At 41.0% G+C, this 13,068-nt stretch overlaps 1 protein-coding gene across 1 annotated transcript in view; it reads right to left on the bottom strand.

Moving 5' to 3' along the window:
• LOC141105916 (arsenite methyltransferase-like) overlaps positions 1 to 13,068 on the bottom strand; it is a 70,820-nt gene that overhangs the window by 30,203 nt on the left and 27,549 nt on the right. Inside the window, exons 8-9 of the mRNA XM_073596124.1 lie at positions 5,119 to 5,250; positions 2,553 to 2,695 (exon numbers count right to left, since the gene is read on the bottom strand). Of these exons, the coding sequence (XP_073452225.1) occupies positions 2,553 to 2,695; positions 5,119 to 5,250 (275 nt within the window). The remainder of the gene's footprint in view (positions 1 to 2,552; positions 2,696 to 5,118; positions 5,251 to 13,068) is intronic.

Raw genomic sequence — 13,068 nt, 5'->3', positions numbered from 1 at the left:
ACACCCTACTTTACCTTGTGGATGCCTCATCATCTCTCTACTCCGTGCTGGCCCTATTTGATCAATTCAGCTGTTAGGCGGGTATTCATAAAAATTAGGAAAAGTTCGTACTGTTCCCACTGCACCCCTCGGTCCCTCACGTTGACACACTCCCTCCAGTGGGTCGATGAATTCACCTATCTGCAGATTAGGGTTAGCAGCAAAACGGATTATTATATAGAGAAAAATATACACCCCCTTATGACACAACTTACTGCCAAATGTGCGGCTTGGCACACTCTCCCACTGACACCAGTAGGCAAGGTTAATTTACCAAAAATGATATACCTACCCCTATTTTTACACTTCTTGCGGAATACTCCATTGCATATCCCTAAAGCCTTCTTTAGACGGCTGGAGGGAATACTGGTTTCCTTTGTCTGGGCTGGGAGACCCCCCAGGGTGGCGAAGCGCATACTGTACCTTCCCTTATCAAATGGTGGACTGGCGCTCCCAAATTTCCAACTATACTACTGAGTGCGGTGGTGGTTCTCCCAGCCCAGACAGAATCCAACTGTCATGTTTCGGGTAGTGAAGGCCCACCCCTCAACAGCCTCCATGAAAACCACAATAAGGGTTTGGCAGGATGCTAGGGCAATATATAGGAAACCTTCTCATGTATCCCCACACATACATCCCTTTGGTGAAATCCCTTGCTACCTTACCTGGACAATGTCCCGAACCCTGCACTGTGGGCTAAGAAGAAGATCACTACTTTGAAACAAGTGATCATGAATGGTAGACTCATGCCTTTTCAGGAGTTAAGGCACTTATACTCGAGACCTGGATCCTTTAAGTTTAGTTATTGGCAGTTGCGGCATGCCTTTGGGGCACAGTTTGTAGAACCGGTGGTCCTTGATTCAGATTCCATCGAGCACCTTCTAACCTCTAGTGTGATGGGGAAACCTTTATCCTCCCTATATTTATATATTTGACGGTGTCCTATGATACTAAACCTACTCGCTCTTTGGATAGATGGAGGACAGATATCCCGACCCTTGATGACGAAGATTGAGAAGACTGTTTCCTCTTTTATTCCCTCCACGATTGCAGCCAAAGACAGATTCATAAAACTCAAGTTTCTCCACAGGACCTACTACACCACCACACAGAGACTGTCCCACATATACCCTCAATTGGACCCGACATGCCCTAGATGTAAACATGAAATAGGCACCTTTTGGCATATGGTTTGGTCCTGCCCTAGACTTCTCCCACACTGGGAGGCAGTAGTCACGACTTTGAGCGACCTGTGTAACAAGACTGTACCGTTGGACCCTCTGGTTCTGCCATTAAGTCACTTAGAGGAGGTAGAGGGGGACAGATCCGTTAAGCTTTGCATAACTTTCTCCCTTTTCTACGCCAGAAGGGAAATACTTCTAAGATGGAAATTGGTGGAGCCTCCTACTCCTGACTCATGGCGACAATCAGTTAAAGCAGTGTTGCCCCTATATAGACTCACGTACGAAAGCAGACAATGCCCAGGTAAATTCAACAAAGTCTGGTCTAACTGGATAGATGCTTGTGGTTAACATAATTAAGGTGGGGTGCTCCTTCCAGCCTTTCTCCTCAGCCCTCCCTTCATGTCTCCCTACTCTTTGAGACTGTTCCCCACCTCCCCTTGCTTTGCCTCCTTTCCTCTTTCCCCTCCCCCCACCACTGACTTTCCATCTTTCATTGTCTATTTGCTTGTTATTAAGGAATGGGATGCTGTGTAATGTTGGTTGACAGGACAGATTCCAATTATCAGGGTTATAGTTCTAGTAATCAAGTCTTGTATGGTATTTAACTGGGGATTACATTCCCTATAGTAATAAATGTAATCAGTGAATATTTTCTCATGCACTTTGATGCATGTTTAATGCCAAATGTTTTGTAATGCTGATTTGTTTAATAAATCTTTCTGTAAAAAAAAAAAACAGCAAATATATCTGTGTATGTAGCCGTTACTTTCCTAAACTATTTAATTGATTTATATGAAATGAGGCAGGCATGTTAATAGAAAGTAATAGTTAATGTTAATAACCTGTATCATTCGCCCAACTCATAGAAAGATTTAGTTTGTAGGAATTGACAGGTCTTCAGTGTAGTCGAAAGCCAATATATGGTGCATATACTAACTCAATGCAAATAGTATCCTTGGTCCAGAATCAAATCTAAGACCCCAGCAATGTAAGGCAAGAGTACTAATTACCTAATCAGTGTGCCCTCCTTTGATCCCTTTGCCTACCTCATGTTAACGTTCAGCTGGTGCCCGTATGAGGGGCCAATGAGTGGAGCATGGGGGTGTCTCTCTACACTCAGGTGTTCTCGAATTGGCAAGCTCTTATATTTGGAGACCTGTGATCAGCACTCAGGCAGATTAAATGGTGATATAATGCTGTATGTAAGATCTAAAGAGAGACATGTGAATAAAGAGTTCACCTGGCTGACACTTCCATTGTGCCATGCCAAAAAAAAAATAATATTAATAACATATTTCACACAATTGCATTAAATATACAGTGGGTTACCTTAAAAGTGACGTTTGCATCAAACTTCATTTCACTCTCACAGCCTGTGATTCCTCCATTATAAATAACCTGACCCTTTTCCTTTACAGAGGCCCCAGGGAGCTTGAAGAGGCGAAATGTAGCAGAGACAAAATTGTAGTCACCTAAAACATAGACATAAGACAGAATAGGTCACGCAATAAAATGAAAAATTCTCACATATTTTTCATATCATCATAGAAAAGCTTTTGTTCCTGAAAGGCAATAGAGTTTGATCACAGTAAGCTGGCTGTAGAAAATTAGGGAAACCAGAAATTCAGACATGGCCAATCCTTCTTTCTTCTCAATTAGAAGAGGGAAGGAGCCCTGGTTCACATTGGTGCGATTTGGCATGCGATTTGACATGTCAATTTGGTGCCAATTGCCGGTAATGACACCGTCCTAATCGGTGCGACACCACATTTGCGGCGATGCACCGATTTGCAAAAGTAGTTTCTGTACTACTTTTGGCGACTTCGGGATGCGATTTCCATTGACATCTGTGCAGAAACCCACACAGATGTCTCTGAAATCGTCCCCAACATGCGGTAATGAAATTGTGCGAGTTCAGCTAACACGTTTCACATCAACCGATGCTTATCCGGAACGGATAGTCAGACAAGCTAAAACATCAGGGAGCCAGAGATGAACGTGGTAGAACAGCAAGCAGGATCTGGAACCAGAAGGAATGTCAGCCAAGCAAGTCTTTAACAGGAACACAGGAGAGCGTCTCTAAAGATGTGACCAAGGCGAAGGCAGAGATCATCTGGGCTGGATGGCTTAAGTAGGCAGGACTGACGAGCAGGATAGCATCAACAGGTGAGTCGCTGTGGAGAGATAGGAGCCGGCAATTAGCCGACAGCTGACGGGCCAGCTCAGAGAAGGAAGGGCTGAGCCCAGCCCTGACAAACGGATCCTGTCCCACACTCTGCTGGAGTGCTTCCATCAGTACACTGCTTCCTCCAATCTGGACCTTCAGATATCAGATTTTACAGCTGAATATTGTAACTAAGAACCAGGCGAAACACAGCTTGAATATGGAACTGTTTATTGAAACACATGTAACAACCGATATCCACTCAGGGACAATGCCCCCTCCCCTTGGATTCAGGGTGGGGTAAACTGTCCAATCAGCAATAAGGAACACAAATATCCATCCCATAATACATTTCTAACAAGGCAGACACAAACAACAGAACAATGGAATACAGCCACACCCCAAACGACCCAGCAAACAGTCCACAACAGTATGAGACAATATACTATATATATATATATATATATATATATATATATATATATATATATATATATACACACACACATATATACACAGAAATAGGGTGGGTTACTTCCTTCTTTTTCCTTTGCGGTTTCTTTCTGGAGTATAGTGTCAGGATGGACTCCCAATCTTCCACCAATAATCAATAGAAAAACGACGGGACACGTTCTCCAATGCAAATTTTTCTTTTTATCTTTGAATAATCTTCATATCAAGACAATAAAGTGCAATGCGCTACTGTACAGTTACGAGCATACCATGCTCTTCATCAGGCTATGTGCAATGATCCATAAAAACTTCAGATATTTATACCAACATCACAGGGTGTTACTTAACAGGTGTATCCCATTATCCCATAGCCAGTGCATTCCCATATATATATATATATATATATATATATATATATATATATATATATATATATATATATATATACACACACGTATACACACACACACACACACATATTCCAGTGTGGTTGTACAGCGAGTCTGAGTAGTACAGATCAGACAGATCTGTCACTTACACATAGAAGGTGCATGGGGAGCTGAAACAATGAGTTCCCAACCTCCCCAAGGGATTCTCGGTTCCACAGGGCCCCCGCCACAAGTAACTCCCGTCACAGTACCCATCAAAAACTGAGATATCTGGATGAATTTGGTCATCAGTGCTAAGCAATCTTAGGAAGGTATACAATGGCAGTCACAATTCGTTTTTGAAAACAATACACCCTTGTACACGTTAAAATGATAGCAAACGATCAATCACCTTGTAAAATAACCCATTCACTTTAAAATAGAAATGAAAGGCAGAATTGTTGTTTACGGATACAGAAAAACATTATAAATACCCTTTTTTTTCCCCCTTTTTTTATAAGTGATCACATTCCCTCTGTTCTCAGTTGCATTAGAGCTGGGGGGAGGAGAGGCAGCAATACACTGAACTTCCCAGTTTAAAAGGCTCAGTGGGGGGGTGTCAGGACAAGTCTGATCGAAGAAAGGAAAGCAGGCTGAGTTTTCAGCATAGTTAGAGAACTGACCACGCTTTGTTCTCCTGCTTGGTGTGGTCAGTTTTGTAATAGGAAAGCAGAGACACCAGGGATTTCACACAAAGGAAGCAATGCAAAGAGAAAAGGATACTTCTTCATACAAGTATATGGTACAGCAGACACATATCAGGGATATGAAATGTTGGGTTTACATACTCTTTAAAATCAGCTCCACAATGCACAATGTCAAAGTAATATAATAAACTTAGCAGACCCACTAATAATTTCTTCCAGGTCCTTGTTATTCACTTGGATGAAACTGGAGGTGACTAGCCGTGGGGGGCTGAAACCAATTTCTTCTGCAATTTGATAAAGTTCTTCCCAGCAGAGCGCACCACTAATACATTCTCCTGTATAAAGACAAAAAAAGGCAACCTTTAGGCCCTTCCCTTTGTGTTCTGTTAGAATCAACCCAAACCGCTACACTGGCAAAAGTACAAAATTTATCGATGATCAGCTCCCCCCCCCTATTTTTCTTTCCTATTTCTTCCCTACCCCTTGATTGGGTATATACTCTTTTAAGCATTTACAAAAAAAAAAAAAAAAAAAAGTGGTTGCTTGCTTGGTTCCCAGGATGTAAATATGGAAACTGGGACCTGAGATTTCTGTTACTGAAATGTCTACTTTAGCTTCACCAACTTCTAGGGCCCCTGTGCCTTGTTTTTATTGTGTCTCTAATTTGTAATTTGTATTAGGAATCCTATGTTAGCTTGTTCATTTTATACTTGTGTACTGCTTCTCCCCAAAATAAAGCATTTATTAAAGTATGCTCAGCATGCACCAATGCTGCCCTGGGGTCCCTAATTATTAATAGACCAGTTTCTGAAGAAAGAGCAATGTGAGTGCATGAAACAGCCAACTTGGCTGTTTGATCACTAATAGTTCTCCCTTTTTGCAGTTTTTTTTAAGGGTTTAAAGGGAAAGAATACTTTTTTTTTTTGGTCTAGGTTATTTCAATATTTTTGACATATAGAGCTGTGGCTCAGCCCCACCCCCTGCTCTCTCCTTATTGGCTCACTGGATGTAAATGACAGCAGTAGGTGCCAATGGCTTCTGCTGTTGTGTCACAGCCAATGAGGTGAGAGAGACCCACGCTGGATCAATAGGGGGCTCAGGTGAGTATAAGGGAGGGGCTGTGGGGGGGGAGCAACACACAGGAGGTTTTTTACCTTCATACATGAAGAGAAAAGAACTTCAGCCTTTACAATTACTTTAAGCAGTGTGTATACTCTGAGCTCCCCTGCCATTCAAGCCTATTTCATACGAACAACTAACTGCTCCTTGAGCCTGTAGAATAATAGCATTAGTCTTGGAGCTTGCCATTTGCAAGTTGTAAATGTGAAATCATATGTCATATTTCACACTTATCTGATTAAAAAGATTTTTATTTTGTAACATTGAACACAAAAGTAGACATAGAAAGTATACATTTTCTTTATGACAACTAGGTCCTGTTCTATTTAATCTATATGTAAGTGATAATACTAAAGGCTTGTTGGGCAAGGTATGTATTTTTGCTGATAATACAAAGGTGTGTAATAGAGTAGAAATCCCTGGAGATGTCTGTAACATGTAACATAATTTGGCATAGCTGGAAGATTGGTCAAATCAGTGGAAACTGCAGTTCAATGTTTCTAAATGTAAAATAATGCACTTAGAGAAAAAGAGAGAATACAACATTGGGGGTACAGTTTTGGTCAGCACTACAGAGGAAAAAGATTTGGGGGTACTTATTTCAGATGACTGCAAAATGAGTAAACTGTGACCAGGCAGTGGGAAAAGTGGATACAATTCTAGGATGCATTACTAGATGGATCACCAGCAGGAGAAAGGAGGTTCTGATTTCCCTATCCACAGCTTTAGTAAGACCTAATTTTGAATACTGTGTCCAGTTCTTGAGACCTCACGTACAGAAAGATATTGATGCAATAGAACGAGTCCAGAGACGGGTAACAAAAATGGTAAAAGGTCTGGGGGATAAAACATATTGAGAGCGACTTCAGGAACTTAATGTACAGTCTGGAGGAAAGAAGGGAAGGAGGAGACATGATTGAAACCTTTAAATACATCAAGAGGGTGAATAAGGTTCAGGAGGGCAGTTTTTTCAATATGAAACCAAAATCAAGAACACTGGGACATGACCTCAAAATAACTGAAGGAAAGTTCAAAACTAAATTTAGAAAGTATTATTTTGCTGAAAGGATAGTTTATGCTTGGAATAAACTTCCAACAGAGGTAGTGACACAGTCAACAATAAATGGCTTCAAACATACTTGGGATAAACATACAGTGGGGATGGAAAGTATTCAGATCCCCTTAAATTTTTCACTCTTTGTTATATTGCAGCCATTTGCGAAAATCATTTAAGTTCATTTTTTTTCCTCATTAATGTACACACAGCACCCCATATTGACAGAAAAACACAGAACTGTTGACATTTTTGCAGATTTATTAAAGAAAAACTGAAATATCACATGGTCCCAAGTATTCAGACTCTTTGCTGTGACACTCATATATTTAACTCAGGTGCTGTCCATTTCTTCTGATCATCCTTGAGATGGTTCTACACCTTCATTTGAGTCCAGCTGTGTTTGATTATATGGATAGGAAAGCCACATATCTGTCTATATAAGACCTTACAGCTCACAGTGCATGTTAGAGCAAATGAGAATCATGAGGTCAAAGGAACTGCCTGAAGAGCTCAGAGACAAAATTGTGGCAAGGCACAGATCTGGCCAAGGTTACAAAAAAAAATTCTGCTGCACTTAAAGTTTCCAAGAGCACAGTGGCCTCCATAATCCTTAAATCGAAGACGTTTGGGATGACCAGAACCCTTCCTAGAGCTGGCCGTCCGGCCAAACTGAGCTATCGGGGGAGAAGAGCCTTGGTGAGAGAGGTAAAGAAGAACCAAAAGATCACTGTGGCTGAGCTCCAGAGATGCAGTCGGGAGATGTTAGAAAGTTGTAGAAAGTCAACCATCACTGCAGCCCTCCACCAGTCAGGGCTTTATGGCAGAGTGTCCCGACGGAAGCCTCTCCTCAGTGCAAGACACATGAAAGCCTGCAAATACCTGAAGGACTCCAAGATGGTGAGAAATAAGATTCTCTGGTCTGATGAGACCAAGATAGGACTTTTTGGCCTTAATTCTAAGCGGTATGTGTGGATAAAACCAGGAACTGCTCATGACCTGTCCAATACAGTCCCAACAGTGAAGCATGGTGGTGGCAGCATCATGCTGTGGGGGTGTTTTTCAGCTGCAGGGACAGGACGACTGGTTGCAATCGAGGGAAAGATGAATACTGCGAAGTACAGGGATATCCTGGATGAAAACCTTCTCCAGAGTGCTCAGGACCTCAAACTGGGCCGAAGGTTTACCTTCCAATAAGACAATGACCCTAAGCACACAGCTAAAATAACAAAAGAGTGGCTACACAACAACTCCATGACTGTTCTTGAATGGCCCAGCCAGAGCCCTGACTTAAACCCAATTGAGCATCTCTGGAGAAGTCTAAAAATGGCTGTCCACCAACATTTACCATCCAACCTGACAGAACTGGAGAGGATCTGCAAGGAGGAATGGCAGAGGATCCCCAAATCCAGGTATGAAAAACTTGTTGCATCTTTCCCAAAAAGACTCATGGCTGTATTAGATCAAAAGGGTGCTACTACTAAATACTGAGCAAAGGGTCTGAATACTTAGGACCATGTGATATTTCAGTTTTTCTTTTTTAATAAATCTGCAAAAATGTCAACAATTCTGTGTTTTTCTGTCAATATGGGGTGCTGTGTGTAGATTAATGAGGAAAAAAATGAACTTAAATGATTTTAGCAAATGGCTGCAATATAACAAAAAGTGAAAAATTTAAGGGGGTCTGAATACTTTCCCCACTGTAGATCTATACAAAAAATACTTTCCCCACTGTAGATCTATACAAAAAATACTTTCCCCACTGTAGATCTATACAAAAAAGTTAACCACAAAAAAAAAACATAAAAAATTTTTTTAAAAATGGGCAGACTTGGATTACTCTGTCTTTTTCTGCCGTCACGTTTCTATGTTTCTACAACACTGGATACACAGTTGTAAAAATAAATGTTCCACTTCAAGGAATAAATAAGGAAAGCTAGTGAAGGGCAGACACTTTTGTAGATAATGGTGAAGGACAACATACAACAGTAATGTGATAACAGTGGAGACTGTGTGAGCCTCCTCTGTTTAACAAAGAGTGTACAGTACATTTATAACTGATTATTTGTTTTATTGCAACTGGATAGAAAAAGAAGTTTTCCACTAGTGTCAGCCTATGGGCCACAATAAGATAGAACAAGAGGAGACATGCCAATACATGGGTTGTAGTTAAAGTGAGTATACACTGCGCTGGAAGATAAATACTAAAAGGAAATAAAGCAGCTACATACGGAGTGACAAAAACCATGGAATACTGTAAAAAGAAATGTAGCGCATATACTGTGAAAAAAAACACAAATGAAGAGGGGTGTTAATAAATGATGACAACATCAATGAAATAAATAAAACGTGAGTCTCTCAACATAAATGAATAGAGTCCAAATAAGTGAACAACATGTGATTATAAAGTGTCCCACTGATAAGGGTGAGTGAATATATCAGACGGCAGATGTTCAAACACAGGCAAATCTTTAAATCTCCCAGCAAAAACACATCCATCAGCTGTATGAATCCTGATAAAAGTAGTGTGTAGAAAACTCTTACCAGATGGATTGGATTCCCTTGTCAGCGACAGGGAATCACTAAAGCAGGGTGCCCCTCAGGGCTATGGAACGGATATCCCGACTCTGAAACCTTCTGGGTCCAACTCTGCATGGATGTCCCGGGGTCGCCAGGTGGATTCTCACAAAGGATAGCCAAGGCACAGGATCAAAGGAAGCGAGAAATCTCACATGAACTTGAAGTGGATTATCTCTCAGATGGTATGTGGAGAAAAAATGAAAAGCCTCAACATAGTGTAGATGAAAAAAGGTGGGTTTTTTATTGCTAAAAAGCCTGGTTACAATAAAAATGTGATCACAAAAAATAAAAACAAAGTGGGCAACAAGGAAGATGCTGAAAGCGCCCGACGCATTTCGACCAATAGGCCTTCCACTGTTTTGTGATCACATTTTTATTGTAACCAGGCTTTTTAGCAATAAAAAACCCACCTTTTTTCATCTACACTATGTGGAGGCTTTTCATTTTTTCTCCACATACCATCTGAGAGAAAATCCACTTCAAGTTCATGTGAGATGTCTCGCTTCGTTTGATCATGTGCCTTGGCTATCATTTGTGAGAATCCACCTGGCGACTCCGGGACATTCATGCAGAGTTGGACCCAGAAGGTTTCAGAGTCGGGATATCTGTTCCATAGCCCTGAGGGGCACCCTGCTTTAGTGATTCCCTGTCGCTGACAAGGGAATCCAATCCATCTGGTAAGAGTTTTCTACACACTACTTTTATCAGGATTCATACAGCTGATGGATGTGTTTTTGCTGGGAGATTTAAAGATTTGCCTGTGTTTGAACATCTGCCGTCTGATATATTCACTCACCCTTATCAGTGGGACACTTTATAATCACATGTTGTTCACTTATTTGGACTCTATTCATTTATGTTGAGAAACTCACGTTTTATTTATTTAATTGATGTTGTCATCATTTATTAACACCCCTCTTCATTTGTGGTTTTTTCACAGTATATGCGCTATATTTCTTTTTACAATACATGGGTTAATTATCTATAACGTCATTGTTAAAGCGTATCTAAAGCCAAATATATATATATTGCATCCTACCAGTCCTTAGATGTAGTGACTCCATGCATTTCCTGCCAGTACCATACTCCCTGTCCTAGTATGATATTGTTCATTCACCTTACTGTATCAGGATAACAAAAACTGTCATCCTGCTCATGATACAGATAGGCATGGTCCCGAACACTTTAAATGATAACCGTGCAGCACAAGATGTTATAAGCTGAACAGATTTCTACCAAGACTAACAAGCATTTTTTGCATTTATGAAGCAGGTATAACAAAATGTTTTCGTATTAACATGCCAAATCTGCCAATACAAATTTTTTATACCTTTCCCAAAATGATATAAAATAAATACATTTTTCAAGACTTTTAGTCTATAGGAGAATTACATAAAGCTGTGAGTCTTTGGGTAAATAGTACACAACTGAAAATGGATGAGAGGTTGACATGAGAAAAGAACAACAAAAGGTCAACAACTAATTGGATGGGGAGCCTAGCCTCACAGGAACATTTACATTCAAGCATTAACCAAATCACAATCAAAGGACACATAGTTACATAGTTACATAGTAGGTGAGGTTGAAAAAAGACACAAGTCCATCAAGTCCAACCTATGTGTGTGATTATGTGTCAGTATTGCATTGTATATCCCTGTATGTTGTGGTCATTCAGGTGCTTATCTAATAGTTTCTTGAAGCTATCAATGCTCCCCGCTGAGACCACCGCCTGTGGAAGGGAATTCCACATCCTTGCCGCTCTTACAGTAAAGAACCCTCTACGTAGTTTAAGATTAAACCTCTTTTCTTCTAATTTTAATGAGTGGCCACGAGTCTTGGTAAACTCTCTTCTGCGAAAAAGTTTTATCCCTATTGAGGGGTCACCAGTCCGGTATTTGTAAATTGAAATCATATCCCCTCTCAAGCGTCTCTTCTCCAGAGAGAATAAGTTCAGTGCTCGCAACCTTTCCTCATAACTAATATCCTCCAGACCCTTTATTAGCTTTGTTGCCCTTCTTTGTACTCGCTCCATTTCCAGTACATCCTTCCTGAGGACTGGTGCCCAGAACTGGACCGCATACTCTAGGTGCGGCCGGACCAGAGTCTTGTAGAGCGGGAGAATTATCGTTTTATCTCTGGAGTTGATCCCCCTTTTAATGCATGCCAATATTCTGTTTGCTTTGTTAGCAGCAGCTTGGCATTGCCTGCCATTGCTGAGCCTATCATCTACTAGGACCCCCAGGTCCTTTTCCATCCTAGATTCCCCCAGAGGTTCTCCCCCCAGTGTATAGATTGCATTCATATTTTTGCCACCCAAATGTATTATTTTACATTTTTCTACATTGAACCTCATTTGCCATGTAGTCGCCCACCCCATTAATTTGTTCAGGTCTTTTTGCAAGGTTTCCACGTCCTGCGGAGAAGTTATTGCCCTGCTTAGCTTAGTATCGTCTGCAAATACAGAGATTGAACTGTTTATCCCATCCTCCAGATCGTTTATGAACAAATTAAATAGGATTGGTCCCAGCACAGAACCTTGGGGAACCCCACTACCCACCCCTGACCATTCTGAGTACTCCCCATTTATCACCACTCTCTGAACTCGCCCTTGTAGCCAGTTTTCAATCCATGTACTCACCCTATGGTCCATGCCAACAGACCTTATTTTGTACAGTAAACATTTATGGGGAACTGTGTCAAATGCTTTTGCAAAATCCAGATACACCACGTCTACAGGCCTTCCTTTATCTAGATGGCAACTCACCTCCTCATAGAAGGTTAATAGATTGGTTTGGCAAGAACGATTTTTCATGAATCCATGCTGATTACTGCTAATGATATCGTTCGTATTACTAAAATCCTGTATATAGTCCCTTATCATCCCCTCCAAGAGTTTACATACTATCGATGTTAGGCTAACTGGTCTGTAATTCCCAGGGATGTATTTTGGGCCCTTTTTAAATATAGGTGCTACATTGGCTTTTCTCCAATCAGCTGGTACCATTCCAGTCAGTAGACTATCTGTAAAAATTAACAACGGTCTGGCAATCACTTGACTGAGTTCCCTAAGTACCCTCGGATGCAAGCCATCTGGTCCCGGTGATTTATTAATGTTAAGTTTCTCAAGTCTAATTTCAATTCCGTCCTCTGTTAACCATGGAGGTGCTTCCTGTGTTGTGTCATGAGGATAAACACTGCAGTTTTGGTTACTGAAGCCCCCCGATTCACTCGTGAAGACTGAGGAGAAGAATAAATTCAATACCTTCGCCATCTCCCCATCCTTTGTAACTAGATGTCCTTCCTCATTCTTTATGGGGCCAATATGGTCTGTCCTCCCTTTTTTACTGTTTACATACTTAAAGAATTTCTTGGGATTTTTTTTGCTCTCCTCCGCTATGTG

This window comes from Aquarana catesbeiana, linkage group LG08 (assembly GCF_042186555.1).
Source record: "Aquarana catesbeiana isolate 2022-GZ linkage group LG08, ASM4218655v1, whole genome shotgun sequence".
Classification (NCBI taxonomy): Eukaryota; Metazoa; Chordata; class Amphibia; order Anura; family Ranidae; genus Aquarana; species Aquarana catesbeiana.
This window is presented reverse-complemented; position numbering and strand designations above follow the sequence as displayed.